This window comes from Chanodichthys erythropterus, chromosome 10, assembly GCF_024489055.1.
Source record: "Chanodichthys erythropterus isolate Z2021 chromosome 10, ASM2448905v1, whole genome shotgun sequence".
Lineage (NCBI taxonomy): Eukaryota > Metazoa > Chordata > Actinopteri > Cypriniformes > Xenocyprididae > Chanodichthys > Chanodichthys erythropterus.
In genome coordinates this window covers 41,955,038-41,972,920 of record NC_090230.1, presented here as the reverse complement: position 1 = coordinate 41,972,920, position 17,883 = coordinate 41,955,038, and the positions used below count along the sequence as shown (strand labels likewise).

At 39.7% G+C, this 17,883-nt stretch overlaps 2 protein-coding genes across 3 annotated transcripts; both read left to right on the top strand.

Annotated features, from left to right (window-relative positions):
- Window positions 1-511: 511 nt before the first annotated feature.
- Window positions 512-5,075, top strand: LOC137028351 (52 kDa repressor of the inhibitor of the protein kinase-like). Its single transcript, XM_067397111.1, has 6 exons — window positions 512-792; window positions 1,351-1,471; window positions 2,232-2,339; window positions 2,899-2,935; window positions 3,071-4,920; window positions 5,070-5,075. The coding sequence occupies exons 1-6, from the start codon at window positions 689-691 to the stop codon at window positions 5,073-5,075; spliced, it is 2,226 nt and encodes a 741-aa protein (XP_067253212.1). The 5' UTR covers window positions 512-688.
- Window positions 5,070-16,647, top strand: si:dkey-250d21.1 (uncharacterized). 2 transcript variants are annotated; one of them, XM_067397802.1, is made up of 9 exons: window positions 5,070-5,093; window positions 5,271-7,039; window positions 7,130-7,178; window positions 7,373-7,416; window positions 7,585-7,627; window positions 7,751-9,594; window positions 9,751-9,787; window positions 11,570-11,653; window positions 11,753-16,647. In XM_067397802.1, exons 1-9 carry the CDS (start codon window positions 5,075-5,077, stop codon window positions 16,171-16,173), a joined length of 8,310 nt encoding a protein of 2,769 aa, XP_067253903.1. In that variant the 5' UTR covers window positions 5,070-5,074; the 3' UTR covers window positions 16,174-16,647. The 2 variants fall into 2 exon arrangements, with proteins under 2 accessions (XP_067253903.1, XP_067253902.1); XM_067397801.1 differs by having other exon boundaries at window positions 7,748-9,594.
- Window positions 16,648-17,883: the final 1,236 nt, after the last annotated feature.

Below are 17,883 nucleotides of genomic sequence, written 5' to 3'. Positions count from 1 at the left end.
GTACCAAATATCGTGGTTGTGTTTTGTGACATCTTTTAGAGGAGCAAACTAAAATTAAAAATCTGTATGAAATCGAGACCTTGCTGAACCTCCAATTTATTTTACAACTGTGTAGAGTATGTCAACAACTCTTATTAGATCCTTCAAAGTCAAATATTATTGAAATTAAATGGGTTTAACTAACTGTTGCATGCATACTTAAACCTATAAAATAGTTATGAATTAATATGAAGTGTTATTAAATGGGTGTGACCTCAAATGTTCACGTGGGTTACAAAAAAAACCCTTTGGCGCCTCGTGGACAAGGGAAACAATTTGTATTTGAATTATAACTTAATATATATATATTTAAAAAAAATAATCAGTTGTGCAGCATTTTTTTTTTTACTTAATCTGTAGTCTAAATGCACGCGAGAAGGGGAACGAATCACGGTGATATAGTTATTTTGGGGGATCCGTCCTCAGTTTAGTCCATTTCCGCTCTACATAGGTGTTCTTCCTGGTTGTTGATTCCTATGTGAAAGTAGCAACATTTCGGCCATGAGCAAGTTCCAGCAGAATGCATGCACGCGACGATTGGAAAAAGCGCTCGATAGCGTAAAATTTATGTAGACGCGCGCGCACTTTTTTTTTTGCTGTCGAAGCCTCTCCTTTTGCGCTGGAGGATTCATGCAATGCAATATTCATTATGATTAAGTCCAAAATGCCCGAATGCTGTGCCGCAGCAAACTGCAAGCAGAGTGCGGACCAGTCCAACGTTTCCTTCTTTAGTTTCCCGCTGGATCCTGATCGGTGAGTGCAGACTTTTGGGCGTAAATGCAGTCGAAATTCAATCAATGTTATTTTTTGCTATTTAGATTTCTATTTAAGTACAGAATGAGCAAATTAGCTTTATTTGTTAGCTGGTTAGCTTCTGCCCCCCTTTTGCAATGATTCATTGAATGCATTGCACCCTTATTGTCAGCTAAATGCTTATCATGTTGCTACCATTAATCTGGTTATGCAGTGTTTTTTTGCGAAGGTTTATTTTGTAGCTAGCCATTATGAAATCATCTTTCGTGTTTCTTCAAAGTGATTGCTTCAACTTTTATGGGGTTACTGTAAGCAAATGAGTCCTGTACACGTTCGCCATCATCAGGCCCTTCCCAAAATGGCAGGAATTTAATTCCCTCAGAATACGTTATTCTGTTTATGGCTTTATTTGTGTTTTGCTGGTTTCTTTTTGAGGTATTTGATATTTTGCGACATTCATTAAATAATATTCTTTGTTTTTGTCCTGTGATTTTTGAGGTTTTTAATGTTAAAACATAATTTTTGCACTGCTGCAGTAACCTTGCCTCATATCTTTAGATGTAAACAATGGGTGGGTAACTGCCACAGACCAGATCTGGAGACCAAAACAGCTGAAGATTTACACAAGAACTACAAATTGTGCTCAAAACATTTTGAGACGTCAATGATATGTCAGCAAGTAAGTGAGCATCTTCTGTTAACAAGAAAAAAAAAATCTTTTTATTATTAAATTTAGCATTATCTGCTTGATGTAAACAAACCCAGTGAAAATTTTCCTAGTATTGACGTATGTAGAGTTGGCCAGTGGGCCTGACATGTTGTCCATCCCTCCAAAAAACTGCACAATTTTTGACATGTCACTTATGTTTGTGAATGTCAAATAAAATTTTCTACATGGCTATTAAAATGGGTTTTGTGTGAAAGCAGATGTATTCAGATTTTAAAAAATGGCATGAATGTTGGTGAATTGCCGGTGTTTGAAACCACATTTATTTCGCAAGATTATTAAAGAATTATTAAATTATGCATATTTCCCAAAATTATAGCAAGTGTACCATATGTTTTAGTGTACGTTTTAGTGGCTAAACTAGATGAGTACAGTAAACTTTGCATCAAAATATGAATACAGTTACATTTTATTTAATTTTGATTTCAATTGAATTACATTATTAAAGACCATTTGTAAACTTAGGTTTAATTGTTTTTGCTTTTTAAAATGGAAAAAAGGTTTAATTCTTTCACAATATTAAATTTTGTTTATGGGTGTCTGCATAATAAGACTCAGAGAATGGGATGTTATTTTTTGTTGGTGGTGGTATAAATTGCTGATTTATATTCATTTATTATTTGAAATATAAATTCACTAATGAATGATTTATGCATGTCACAGCAAACCCTTGTGTGGTGAAATGTATAAAACTTTTTTTTTTTTTCCCCAGAGCGATCTTAAGGCTGTTTTGAAGGATGATGCCGTTCCTACTATATTTGATTTTATATCCAACCAGGACAATGCACAAACTAGCAACAGAAAAAGGACAAGGGAGAAAGTGAGTCTCTTATTTACACATCAAGTAGATCATAAAACATTGTTTTTGTTCTGCTTTATATGGTCTTTTGTAAATTTTCATGCTTTTTAAATACACTGAAATATAATTACAAACTGCAGTCCTAGCCCGTGCTCCCACCAATGGCACGTATGTACGGCTGTGCACTTTGGTTATGTCAAATGTTTTTTTTCAACAAAACCTTTTGCAATATGTGCTTTTATAAAGCAACATAAAATAATGAAGCAAACTACTCACCCATTTTTTTGTTGATGCTTATGAAGCTAAATATGCAGTGACAAGGTATGTGGTTCTGTGTAGATTAATTACCATTTGAATGTAAATGTGATTCAACCATTTAATGTGAATTAAATTTCATGCTTGTAATAGTTCACAATGATCCCTTACCCAACAAGCATTTTATAATTTTGTAGCCATCAGTAAAGAAATGTATTATCTTTTTATTGTTATTCATTGTTTTTATTTATCATTATCTGCACATTGTAGTGTTAACTACAAACATTTTAGCATATAATGATACATTTCGTTTTCATTTTTTCAGACAGGAGATGAGCCGATTGTCACAAAGAAAACTAAAGGTAGATAATGCATTTCCATGTCAGCTGCTTTTAATTCTCTCTCCTTTTTGTAATTACACAAACTAATTACAGGGGATCCTCTGCTATTTTGTTTGTGTTCTCTCTCTCTCTCCTTTTTTTTGTTTTGTTGTGAAGGTACCACTGATAACTTAAACCCCTCTGTGCCAGAGGAGGAAGTTAAAGTTGAGAGTGACTCAGCAGAGAACATTCAAACTCAAAATCTTCCTGCACATGATGAATCAGAGGAGGATCCTGCTATTTCCAAAGCGAAGGAAACTTTGAAAGACTACTTCAAAGAGACGTTAGCCTTCACTGGTTTCAGCATCGCCAACAATGCTTCTCTTAACTCTGTTAAACCATTGGGGAATGACCCTGCTGGGCCACTTTCTGTCAATACCATATGTGCAGAGAAGATCGACCAAAAAGAAGTGCTCACCTTAGGTGAGGATGTGATGCGCGAGGAGATCCGCAATAGCCTGCGCCTTGCACGCTTCTTTTCCATACTTCTCCAAGACAAAATAAATATTGAGGGCAAGGACCAGATTCCTGTGTTTATCCGCTCTGTCACAGGTGAAGGCTTTCCACAGAAACACCTCATGGGATTCCTTCCCTGTGATGTTGACTCTGACAGTCTGTTTCTATTGCTTATATCCGAGATCCGCAACAAGTGGGGCCTGCGGATGGAGCACTGCCGTGGCTTCACTTACCTGTCATCAGGTAGCATGTGTCAGAAGCTGAAGGAACTCTCCTGCAGGATGCTACGGGATTTTCCACAGGTGGTTTTGTCCCCCAGTGAGCCCTATGCCTTCAACATGTGGTTGATTCGCTCCATGCCTATCCTTCCAATTCAAGATGTTGTTGATACTGTAGAGCAAGTCGCTGCGGTTGTTAGGCAATCAGAAACTCTGGCGAAGAAACTTGATGGCAAGATCACTGCTTCATACAGCCACATCAAAGGTGAGGTGGACCGAGTCAAGGAATCTTGCCAGAACCATTGGGAATATGGCACAGATGCTTTCCAGACAATGCTTGATATCTTGGAGCCGCTTTTGAGCAGCATTGGAGAGATGTGCACCAGTGCCCTTTCAGATGTAGATGCAGACACTGTCGAAGTGCTTCTAAAGCTGAAAGAGAAACTGAAGAACTTTAATTTCATCATTACTCTCGTGGTCTTAAAGAACACGCTGTGTTGTGTAAGCATTCTGAACCCCAGCCTCAGGGGAATAATCAGCATCAGCAGCACTTTACAGTACACCATCTCAAATGCCTTAAAGCTTCTCACCAAACATATGCAGGAGATTGCCATTTTTCACAGGAAGTGGTTCTCTGATGCATTGGGCAGAGCCAAGAAGTTGGGGGTGCCTGTCAATCTGCCAGTGGAGATGGTGACAAACGGTGATGGCACAGAGAAACCACAAGCATCATTGGAGGATTACTACAGGGAAGCACTGAGCAAGAAGGTTTTGCAATACCTTGTTGATGAAGTCAAAAGAGTCCTTGGCACTGAAATGGCAAGAATCCTCAGATGGTTGTCATTGGTGCCCTCATACATGGCTGACCACAATTTTAGCATCCGCAAAGACAAAGTTGCTGATGCCAACCTGAATAACTTGGCTCGTCCTGACTCCTTTTATGATGAGCTGGGTTGTTGGGAAGTGAAATGGAGGCATGCTAGCAAGCGAAGGATTCTTCCCACTAGTGTGTTTGCTACCCTCAAGATCCCAGATATAGGCTTTTACCCAAATGTACAGAGCCTGTTAAGAGTGCTGGGCACCATCCCTTGTGTCCATGCAGATTCAGATGTGTATGGGCAGTATGACATGGTGCTGAACCGATATCACACCTACATGAAAGAAGTACCAGTGGAAAAAAGACTGAGCAATATGGCCTTTGTTTATGTCAATCAAGATGTCCACTTCAGCATTGAGGAAATGGTAGAGGCGTATGTAAAGAAATATCCAGAAGTCCTGCAGCTTTTACAAGAGGTAAACATATTTTTATTAATTGTGATTTTTAAAATGTTTTTTTTTTTTTTTTTTTTTTTAATTTGTATTAATTACTGGAGATGAATAATGCAAAAAAAAAAAAAACTCGTGTTCACCTTTTTTTTTTTTTTTTTTTTTTTTTAAGGAAGACGTAATGGAAGTGCAACCATCAGGTAAAACATCTCATCTCTGACTTATTATTCTTAAAAAATGTTAGCGTCTTCTGGTTTTCATAGCTTGAACAAGTTTGAATTGAATTTTACTGTAATATTAGATGCAGTTGTTAATTTTTTTTTTTCATATATATATATATAATTTCTTTTTTTTTTTTTACTCCAAATCCTATACAGTTCCAGAAACCAGTGCAAATGACGCCTCCAAAGAAGATACAGAAGAACCGAGAGAGATGACTTTAAATATGGACGTTGAGAGACAGAAACCACCCGAGTGTGCAGAAACTGATAAAGAGGCATTAAAATCTGCATTACAGGCTGCTGTCACTGCAGCATATAGCAGGCAAAGCAGACACACTCGGGGTGATCAAGATCAAGAAGTAGAATATGTGACCAAATCTGAGATGAATGAAGTCCTTAAAGTGTGTGAGGATGTTGTTAGGGATAGGATTCTTTCAGAGGTCGGAAATTCATTCTTCTCTCTGTTTATCGATAGAGTTGTCAGATTTGGAGAGACCGACTACTTACCAATTTTCCTCAGATTTGTGGACAGTTTCGATGTCATGCGCCTCGAGCTTATGGGATTTGTTGAGGTTATTCTTGACACTGAGGCCATGTGCGAACGGCTTTATGATGTTGTCGCCAATGAGTGGCGTCTGGATTTGAGTTACTGCAGAGGTCAAGCTTACCTTGGCTCTGGTGAAGTGTCCTACAAGCTCAAGGCTTTTGCATGTAAAATACAGGAGAAGTATCCTCTTGCTATATGCACACACTGCTCATGTTACTCTTTCAATACCTGGTGGTCAAGATCAGTTCCAGTACCTGCAGTCATCAGAGCCATAGACACATTAGAGGAGATAGTGTCTTTTTTCCACAGCATGTCTGCCCTTGAGAAACAGTTAGATCAAATCTTAGCCATAGGCCTAAGAGAGAGCTATGAGAAAATCCATGAGCTTCAAGGAAAATTCTGTTCTTCTTGGCTTGAGAAGCATGACTCTTACGAAGTCTTCGCTCAGATTCTGGAGCCTCTGGCAGATTGGCTAGAAAACATTGATAACTGCCAACCGCAAAGATGGAGTTTGGCAGTATCCAACCGAGCCAACAGACTACTTCACTTAATTCGGGACTTTGACTTCATTGTGGCAATTGTTGCGCTGAAGAATGCCTCATCCTTCACCAGAGAACTGAGTGCAGCCCTACAGAAAGATCATTTTAGTGCTGCCTCGCAGCTCAGCCAGATCAGTGGTATTGTGGCCACGCTTAACCGAGTAAAGACCAACATCAAGGTTTTCCATCAGAACTGGTTTGATGAAGCTTGTTGTTTTGCTCAGAGTCTGGGTGTGCAGGTTAAAGTGCCTGATAGCGTGATTGTTCCAAGGGACAGCCTCTTGAAACCAGGTACATACTACAAAGATGCAATGAGTGTACCTTTAGTTGATCACCTCATAAACATGGTGAAAGATTATTTCTCTGATGACCACAAGGAGGCTCTCAACCTATTGTCCTTGGTCCCCTGCTCTGTGACAATGAGCTATGTTTTTGAAACGCTCAAGTCGAAACCGCCATTGTACATTGGTGACCTTCCAGATCCTGACAATTTCTTCACGGAGCTGAGCTGCTGGAAAGTGAAGTGGAAAACGAAAGTGGTTAGTGTAACCATACCAGAGACCATTTTTCAGACTCTGCGTCTACCTCTCATGCAGTACTTTGTAAACATCAATACGTTGCTGAAGATTATGTGTGTGTTGCCAAGCACAGCTTTGGATTATTGTGGTGAGGTGAAGCGTCATAAAATGTATCAAGACTACTTGAGCAACACCTCACCCATGGACAGATTGCCTTGTTTAGCCATGCTTCAGGTCGGCACTGACTTTAACAGGGACCTAGAGAGAATGGTTTCTCAGTGCTTAAAGCTCACACCCAAGACGCTGGAGGGCATTTGCTTGGTAAGGATCAGTTTTGTAAAAATGGGTTTCTTGTGTTAAATGTTTAATTTGCTTTCCAGTTGTGTTTCTAATGTCTGTTGTGCTCCACAGGACAAAGAATCAAAAACCTTAGGAAGGACTGCTGAAATAAAAACAGAAGGTATGTAAGCTATGATTAATCTTATTGCTTTCTTTAAAAAAAAAAAAAGAATCAGTATCTTATTTATGTTAATTTGTATGTATGTTTTTTAGTGGGAGATTAGTTGTTCACAATGAGATCAATAACATGCATTAATAGGTAGGGTACATTTTCAGTTCATGCTGACTTTAATGCCCACTTTGCCAACATTGCAGACGACATCCACATGGATGAAGTAGAGAACAGGGACACTCTGCAGGTTTGTTAAGTTGTATTATTAATGATTGTTGTTATTATGTAGTGTATCAGAAAAATATAGTTCAGTTGAAAACTGTTTTGAACTATTTTCAGTAAAACTTTGCTTCATATCAGTTATTTTTAGTTGATTGCCTTTTTTAGCTTTATTCACAAGTACTTCTTTTTACAGGACAAAGACTCCAGAACACTAATGGTGAATTCTGAGATAACAGGTAGTGATATGTAATTTGTGGGACTGGCCTTCCATTTGAGTCCTTGGTGTGCTATTAATGTATTATGTATTTCATTTAAACTTGTACATTGTCTAAAATAATGTTTACCTTGCCTTCTAGAAGCAGTTACCCACAAAGAGGTTGCAGAGAGCATAGAGGCTCAGCAGCAGTCTGAAAACATAGCAGAAGTGGTTGCTGAGGACCAGCATGTCAAGGTTGATGATGTGGACCAGATTTTGGATGAGAATGGCCATTCTGATGAACCAGCACATAACATAAGGAACTGTGAAGAAGTCTTCAAACAGGCAGCGAAGCTTGCAAGGAGAAACTGCTCATTGATCGACCTTAACAAATCAGAGCAAGATGCTGTTGTACAGAAACTTGCCTCATGTCATTGGGTACAGAAGGAAGGGGAATCATTTTCAGAGGGCGAAATGCTGCAAAGTATTGTAAAGGCCATACGAGAAACGATCCTCACTGAAGTTCAGGACTCTCCTTTCTTTTCCATCATCACTGATAGAGCAATCTCAGTGGCCGAGGCGAAGTTCTTACCACTCTTTGTCAGATATGTGAATGACTGCATTCCTAAAGTGGAGCTCATAGGTTTTCTGCCAATTGATGAAAGCTCTGATGTGGATTTGCAATCTAAGGCTCTTTCAGCTACACTTGAGGATGAGTGGGGACTTCAAATGGGCTACTGTCGTGGCCAGTCCATCATGTGCATTGGTACAGGGAGCCAAAGTCTCAGGAAGATGGCTTTGGGCTTTTTAGAGAGCTATCCATTAGCTGTGAACACTCCCAGCGAGTCTTGTGGACTTGCCTACTGGCTGGCTTTAAGCCTACAGAATGCCTACATTACAAAGGTTCTAGAGACCGCTGAGGATTTACTACAGTTTTTTGACCAGTCACCCAAATTAGAGAGTGAGCTTGCCAAGACCATGGATGGGCTTCTGAATACCCCACGGGAAGCACTTGCAGAGATCCCAGAGACCTGCTTGTCTAGATGGAAAAAGAGAGAAGACTTTTTCGATATTCTGGTGGACATGTTGGAGGGAGCCCTGAATTGCTTAGATTCTGTGAGCACCAATTCCAATGGGTCATGGAGTAGTAGCATGTCACTGCATTCTCAGACCCTGTCCACAGCCATTAGACAGGTAGATTTTGTCATCCCCCTAGTGATCTTGAAGAACGCCTGTGCTCCGTTGAGGAACTGTAGCACTGTGTTTCGCTGCGGAAACCCTGCTGACATTATTTGTGAGCTTGAGAAGATTATGCCAATAATAGATTCTCTTGGCAAAATGTTGGACAATGTGAGTGCAGTGCATTCTATCTGGTTTGAGGAGGCAGTGGATCTTGCTACTAAGGTCACAGGATTGCTGTCATATGCGGAATCTGTCAGTGGCCATGATTCACCAGAAACATTCTACATGGAAGCAGTTAGCTTACCAGTTCTAAATGGTTTGATTGAAGAAATGAAGTTTAACTTCTCAGAGAATCACCTGAAGGCACTGAAAGTGTTGTCACTTCTGCCAACATGCAACCCTTTGCCCATTCTCCCAGAATCCACAGATAAACTGCACACAATATACATGAGTGATCTCCCTGAGCCAGAAACCGCTGAAGAAGATATTAACACCTGGGCCACAGTATGGAGGGAGAAATATCAAGATGTTTGTCCTCCCACATCCATCTCTGAGACACTGCTCCATAATGAAGCCAAAAACCTTCCAAACATTGCAACCCTTCTTAAGCTTGTGGCTGTGTTGCCTAGCATTAGCATGGAGTGTGATCTAATGAAGACAACGCTAAATGCCTTAAGGACTTTACTCCGAGATGGTATCTTCAGCAGAGGCAGTAAGACTGATGCAGTCATGCTTCTTATGCATCGCCAGACACTGCAGAGCCTGGAGGAGGTGATTGAGAAATGCCTGGAGGGTGATCCGGAAAGTCATCTATTTCTTGCACAGGTATGATAAATCTATTAGTCTTTATACTGTTATAATTCATTGTATTCAACATATTTTGATGTATGTTCTTATTAGTATTAATATCACCTGATAAATAAGTAATATTCCTGAAAACCCTGTTCTGTTTTATTTTCCTGATTGTATTTATACATGTAGGTAAAAGCAAGAGTTAGTCACCTGAGAATGGAAGGTGGTAAGTAAAACTAAAAATATTATATACTATAAAATACTATATTAAATATTATGTACTATGTATACTAGAGTACTATGTATACTTATGTACTATATGTTCCGATACCCCTTTTCCATTCCCGATACCGATTCCAATACCTGAGCTCGGGGTATCGGCCAATACCGAGTACTGATCCGATACCTGGGTGCAGGGCTCTGAACCGGTTCAAGGAACGGTTCATTAACCGGCTAAAAACGTAATTTTTTCGTTCTATTTAATATTTTGATTTGGCAGTCAACCAATAACCAATTCAAATAGTACAGGCTATGCAAATGTGACGCTGATGCATCCAACGTGAGTGAAATGTCCGCGCTGGTATCGGGATCAAATTGAATTTAATATTTTGATTTGGCAGTCAAAAAAATAATGAATTCAAATAGTACAGGCTATGCAAATGTGACGCTGATGCATCGTGAGTGAAATGCCCGCGCTCACGTTCTAAAGTGTGAGATGCCCACTCTGACGTGCTCAGCTCAGCTGTCAAGTCATCATAGGTTAGGTAAGTCACAATGGAAATGCCCTGGCATTAGTTTTCCGATGAAATATGTCACCAACCGTCAAGCATTAGGCCTACATTTAAGTGAAAATGAATGTCAATTAGGCTAATATGCAGCTTTTGTGCGTTTTGAAACCACAGGATATGTAGAACATGCACACAACACCACATCACGCACATGCAGGGGTTCGGTGAACGGAGAAAACGGAATAAAACTATAGGCTTACATAACACATATACAATGTTTATATAGAATATTTAGGCCTATAGGCCTGTATGAAATATTTCACCATATAATTAGGTCTACAGATTAACAAAACGAAAGTGGTTCATTGTGGCGAACTCCAACGATCTAGAAAAGGAAACACATTCTGCTTGTTTTCGTTATTTAAAATGCCTTTTGTAAATGTTTGAATTATGTCTGGCTTTTAAATTACAACCATAAATTACAGAGTACAGTTTAGGAAAGAAATGTTCCAGTGGTCGCACCGGCGCCTCATGCGCGCGCGCACAAATTCTTGCATTGCTTACTTGATATCGCAGCTGTTAAATATTAAAATAAAATACCAACCAAACATATAAAACTTTACACTGCTCAATTCAATTCTGTAATACAATCTGCCGTCCTGTGACCACCGCCTGACTGTGCTGTTATGTGAAGGATGTTGTCAATAATTCGAGTGAAAAAACAAAGCTTGCATAATAAATAGCCTAATAGTTTAGCATTCGTCTTGAAAATGGAAACAGTACTGAATGAGAAAGGTAGGCTTCAGATTCACTTTAAATTAATTCGTTTAGCATCTTAATTAGTTTTATTTCTAATAAATAACCCTGTTTTTCACTTCTTCGCTGCTCTAAACAGTGGTTGTTTATGGCAACACAGCACAACTTCCTGTGTTTGTATTCTGAGCCGCAAAGAAGAATTGATTTCCGATTTGGTGCGTTAAGCAAAGATAGCGGGCACAACTAGATGTTGTTTAAGAAAATGGAATCGGATCGGTACATGAGTTTAATTACTCACCGATACCGATGCTAGAATTTTTTCTGGTATCGGTGGTATTTCCGTACTAGTATCGGAATCGGAACAACCCTAATATATACTATAAAAAATATTTGCAAGTAGAAAGATTTATTATTGATATTATTGATATTAATTGAGAAGTTGGTTTTTGAGTAGCTCAAATGGGCCCTTAAAGTATTATAATCTGTGTTTTTATTCTGACACACTCTTTCCTGTCCTTTCTCAGAGGTGATTGCTATGGCTCCACAGGAGATAGCTGTGGATACAAATGGTTCTGGTTATCCACAAGAGGCAAAGGATGCTGGAATTGGTCAGTAATATTTAATGAAAAGTATTAGTAATAACCTAGGTGCATGATTATGAATTATCTGTGTTTTTCTTACACAATCATGTCTCATCCATTGTTTAGATGTTAAAACTGCTGCTCCAGTGGAAATTCCAGTGGAAACCAGTGAAATGGAAAAGGTTGAAGAAACACATGTCTTATGTACACCTGACCAGCCATCATCTTTAATGCTCAACAGCTCAGACAAAACCACAACTGCAGCTCAAGTCATCCCTGCTCTCAGCTCTTTGCCGACCAGCACACCTGAACAACCGACAGAATCTGTCCAAGATGCCACTATGCAAACCCCAGTAGCAGAACATGATAGAAGTGATCAACTGATCACACTTGTTCAGGATGTAAATGATAGGTCTGAAGTAATTGATCAGTGTGGAATTGGTCTGCTAAAAACAGGGGATCAAATTGTAACTAATCAAACTGAGCAGTCTAATGAAGAACAGCCAGTTAGCATTGTTCAGTTAGTATCAGTTGATCAAAGTGAAACTGATCAACCCATGGAAGTCGATCAATTTGCAGCAACAGAACCAGTTGAAACAGACCAGCCAGCAACAGAGAAACAAAGTGATTCATCTATAAATGCTCACGATGAAGGTTGTTGCACAGTAACAGAGTTAGCAGATGGTCAGTTGATATCAGAGGATCAGACTGAATCTGTTCAGCTCATTGCAGTTGATCATAGTGTAAATTATCAGTTGGTGTCAGTAGATCAAAGCGAAACCAATCAAGTCATGGAAATTGATGAGAGTGAAAATGATCCATGTGTAGTTGAAGATCAAGTTGAAAATGGCCAGCCAGCAACAGGGGAACATTGTGTAATTGAGCAGTTGGCAGTTAATCCAGTTGAAACAGATCAGTCTATAGTAAAAGGTCAGGATGAAGCTTGTCAGATAGTAACAGGGATAGCAGATGAGGGTGAAACTGCTCAGTTGGTATCAGGGGATCAAATTGAATCTCATGAATTTGAGGCTGTTGATAACTCCCGAGATGATCATTCTGCAGCATCAGGTCAGGGTGAAACTGATCAGTCAGTAACCAAAGATCAGACTGTAAATAATCAGTTCATGGCAGATTACCAATTTGAAAATGATCATTCAGTAGTAGAAAGTCAAGATGAGGCTGGTCAGCCAGAAACTGGGTTAGTGAATGAAGGGGAGTTCATCTCAGGGGATCAAAGTGAATCTAATCAACTCATCATAGTTGACTCTGGAAATGATCAGTCCTTAACAGAAGGTCAAAGTGTAACTGAACAGTTCATGGTAGTTGGTCAAGTTGAAAATGATAATTCTGTAGTAGAGGGTCAAGAGGACACTGCTCAGACAGAAACCGGGTTTCCGAGTGAAGGTGAAACTAGTCACTTTGTGTCAGGAGATCAAAATGGATCCGATCAGCTTATGGTAGTTGACTCTGGAAATGATCAGTTCTTGGGCGATCAAAGTGTAACTGGTCAGTCAAAAATAGTAGATCCAAGTGTAACTGAACAGTTCATGGTAGTTGGTCAAGTTGAAAATGAAAATTCCGTAGTAGAGGGTCAAGAGGACACTGCTCAGACAGAAACCGGGTTTCCAAGTGAAGGTGAAACTAGTCAGTTAGTATCAGGAGATCAAAGTAGATCCAATCAGCTCATGGTAGTTGACTCTGGAAATGATCAATCCTTAGCAGCAGATCAAAGTGTAACTGATCAGTCAGAAATAGTAGATCCAAGTGTAACCGAACAGTACATGGTAGTTGGTCAAGTTGAAAATGGTCATTCCGTAGTAGAGGGTCAAGTTGACATTGCTCAGACAGAAACCAGTTTTCCAAGTGAAGGTGAAACTAGTCAGTTAGTATCAGGAAATCAAAGTGGATCCGAACAGCTCATGGTAGTTGACTCTGGAAATGATCGGTCCTTAACAACAGATGCAAGTGTAACTGGTCAGTCAGATATAGTAGATCCAAGTGTAACTGAACAATTCATGGTAGTTGGTCAAGTTGAAAATCACCATTCTTTAGTAGAGGGTCAAGATGACACTGCTCAGACAGAAACCAGGTTTCCAAGTGGAGGTGAAACTAGTCAGTTAGTATCAGGAGATCAAAGTGGATCTGATCAGTTCATGGTAGATGATGACTCTGGAAATGATCAGTCTGTAACCGAAGATCAAGATGTAACCTGTCAGTCAGTAACAGAAGATCAAAGTGTACCTGACCAGTTCATAGCAGTTGGTCAAGTTGAGTCAGAACAGTCTATAGTTGATGGTAAAAATGAAGCTTGTCAGACAGAAACTGTATTTCCAAATGAAGTTGGAACTAGTCAGTTAATATTGGGTGATCAATGTAGATCTGATCAGGTCATGGAAGTTGACTCTGGAATGAATCAGTCTGTAATAGCAGATCAAGGTGGAACTGGTCAGTCTGTATTACCAAATGAAATTAGAACTAGCCGGCTAGTTTTGAGGGATCAATGTGGATCTGATCAGCTCATGGCAGTTGAGTCTCGAAATGATCAGTTTGTAACAGCAGATCAAAGTAGAACTGTACAGTCATCAGCAGATCAAACTGTAACTGATGCATTTGTGGAAGTTGCAACTCATCAGCCTATAGTAGAAGATCAAAGTGGATCTGGGTTAGCAGATAATGATGGAACTTGGCAGGTAGCATCAGGGAATCAAAGTGGAACTGATCAGCTTGTGGCAGATGTACCCTGTGGAAATAATCAGTCTGTAGTAGAAGCTCAAGGTGGAACTGTTCTTGCAATTGCACTGAGTCAAAGTGTACCAGATCAGTCTATGGAACTTAGTCAAGCTGGAACTGACCAGATAGTACCAGGGAATCAAAGTGAAACTGATCAGTCCAACACAGTAGATCAGTTTGGCCCTGACCAGGCTAAAGTAGCTGCAGAAGGTGGCACAAATCAGTTCAATTCAGCGGCTCTAGATGGTTCAGACCAAGAAACTGCAGCAGTACACGTTTGCCTTGATCAGCCCTCTGCAATAACAGTTACTGATCATTACACACCTGTTTCACCTGAGGATATTACTGATCATCATATAGCATCAGAATCCGAAGGCAAAGACCAGTCTGAAGTAAAGGCTCATGATGGCACAGACCAAGTAATTACTCTGGATAGCACTGGACCTAAAAAAATAGTTTTTACCCCCTACAATGCTGATGCTCGAGAGGAATTGCTCAAAGAACTATGTAACATAAAATTCTTTTCCATAGTCACTGAGGATGAGTTTGCAATTGATGGCCAACCTTACATCCCTGTAGGAATACACTACCTTGACAAACAAGACATTCAGCGTGAAAATATATTAGCATTCATCCCCCTTTCCTCAAACATTGCTTCATTTGTGGATACTCTCACCATTGTCCTCTCTGAGAAGTGGGGTTTGAACTTGGCACTCTGTAGAAGTCAAACCTTGGCAAGACCAGGTGCCTCACTCTCTCAGATGACACAGGCTTCAGATTTGCTTTCCCAGAGACTCCCTCATGCTTTCAGTTTCCCGAACCCTGTTACTCTGAAGTCTTTGCTAGCCAGTTGGTCCTCCCTGAGAGAGATAACTCACAGTTTTGAGTGCTTAGAGCAGCTGTTTATGTGGTTCTCTGAGGATGTTCAACGACGGGTAAGACTAGAGGATGCTGTTGTACATTTGTTCCAGAAGGACGAAAGGAAAGCCAGTGAACTGAAAGCCAAGATCAGCAGTAATCAATTGGCAACGAGCCATGAGGTTCTGGAAATTACTACAGACATTCTAGAGGTCATCATCCTTTGCTTAAATGAGATGAAAGGAAACCAAGATAATGAGGCAAACGCAGCACAAGCCCAGAGCTTCCTTTCTGCTGTCCAAAACTTTGATTTCATATTGACAGTTGTGATTATGAAAAACATCTTAAGCCTCACCAAAATCCTAAGTCTGAGTCTTCAGGGAAATTCCTATGATGTGTATCAAGCTGTAAACCGCCTGTCTGATCTCCTGCCCTCTCTCAGCGAAATGAAGAACAGTATTGACACGCACCATCAAACCTGGTTTCAAGAGGCAGTTGCACTAGCTTCTAAGCTGCAGGTACCTTTGCTACAAACACCCTTAAATGTGCACTACAGAGAGGACCTCAGTAAAGGGGCCATTGAGCACTGTATTGCTGAGGTGGAGGGGTTCTCCCAGGATGTTCTGTCTGCTTTTCGCTGCTTGCAGGTTGTGCCTTATGTCATGTCAAACGTGGAGGGATGCTGCAAGGACAATGAGTTTATCAAGGTGTTTGAAGATGATTTACCTGACCCAGACTCCTTCCAGACTGAGCTGCAGAGATGGAGGGACAGGTGGCAAGATACTTCTGCCACTCATCAACACCTACCCGACACTGTTCTTGGGACTCTCAAAGCTTCTGACATCCAGTCATTTCCCAACATTTCAACCATCCTTAGGCTCCTGGCAGTCCTGCCCTACTCCAGCATGCACAGTAGCTTCAGACAAGGAAAAATGAAATCTGAGCTGTACCCTCTGTAGTAGGCTTGACTTAACTGCCCCCAAACAAGCTCTCCATTAGGATGTCATACACTGCTGAAACTTCAGAATGTCCCTCTGTATTCTCTAAACTGTAGATCACATCTGATTGTAGGTTTCAGTATGTTTATTTTATTACTTAATAATTATGAATTAGACCTGTACACTTTAAGTATAATCACATAATTGTTTTATTGATGTTTTGTCTTTTTTATTTTTTATTTTCCTTTTACGTAAGTGGCATGGAAAAAGAGGACTGCCAATTGGGACCAATGTCTTGCCAAAAAAAAAAAAAAAAAATGAGAATAGGATGCCCTTGGGGGGCCTTACTGCTTTGTGCCTTTATGCAAAAACCCTACATAACTCTGAATCATGATACAAAAAGTCTGGATGGACAATTTCAGACCAGAGTTTCTGGAAATTTCCTAATATCTTCAGGAACTTTTAAAGACTTCAAATCCTGTAAATCCTCTGAGATGCATTGGGGGTGGGGGTGGGGGTGGGGGGGGGGGGGTGTTTTATCACAATAAATTATGATGGTTGTGTTAAACTGTCAAAATATCATCCCAAGGCACAATCTAAAAATGGTCTGTCCCTGTATCATTATGCGTGTTACAAAGGTTGATTTGTTTGCAGTTTTATTTAGATGAATGGATTTTTCTGTAAACCATTTCCCCGTAAGCCCTCCTCATGAAGGAAGCATTCATATATATTTGACTAAAATAAATAAAATCATTAAAAAGCAGTGTTTTATCTGAATCTCTGCTCAATTCAAAATCAAAACATTTAAAGATGTCCACAAGATGGCAGTGTACACCTTTCAAAGTTTGCAGAGTATTTGTGGGTAAGTATTGATTCATTCATGTGTTTTTTTGTTTGTTTGTTTGTTTGTTTTTTTGTTTAGCTTTTTGCCCTGAGACTTTTTCCCTAGATGATTTGTAATGCATTGCAGAAATTAATTTAACTAGGATATATTTATATATTTTTATTATTTTTTTTATTTTTTCAGTTAATTGGCCAGCAACCTTGATGCAACATTTTGTTAATGTTGCAGTATCATGTTGGTGGTTAACAATTTATGTCATTGGCTGGTTGTTGTGCAGTCTGTTAAAATATTTATTTAGTTCCTTGTTTTAATTGCTTTAGTCATATTAATTCATAGTCTTTATAGCCTTGATAGATTTTTTTTTTTTTTTTCCAAAACTATGGAGAAGAATCCTTCTGTTTACCACTTCCTGTCAGTGTCCTCTACTCTCCCACTGAGTCAAAAGTAGTTAATGATTAATGTCACTTTTTAATGCTTTTGTGAAAAGCCTGAACTCTTTGAAAAAGTAGCTTTGGCCCCCTGTAGCCTGTCGATGATTTGCAGCCATTCTTTAGCCCTTTGGTTCATAGACTGCAGATCCATCATAGAATATTGTTTTCAGGAGTAGATTTCGAGATGTCGTTGAGAAGCAATCAGTCTCCCATTTCCATGTAACCTTGGACCTATGATTCACCCTTGGGGGCTAGAGTCTTTGACCTTTTAGGGTCATTTCTTGTGAGAGCGGCAGTATATGCAGTTGGAAAGGCAAGAAAATAAAGCTATTAACAAGACAACGCCACAGTAATTGCAACTACAAATCAATCAAGGCCTGGTTTATTACTTTATTGTGGCAGACTGAATCTATGACTACGACAGTCAAGAGAAAGTAGGAGAGTAGTGGTTCTGAA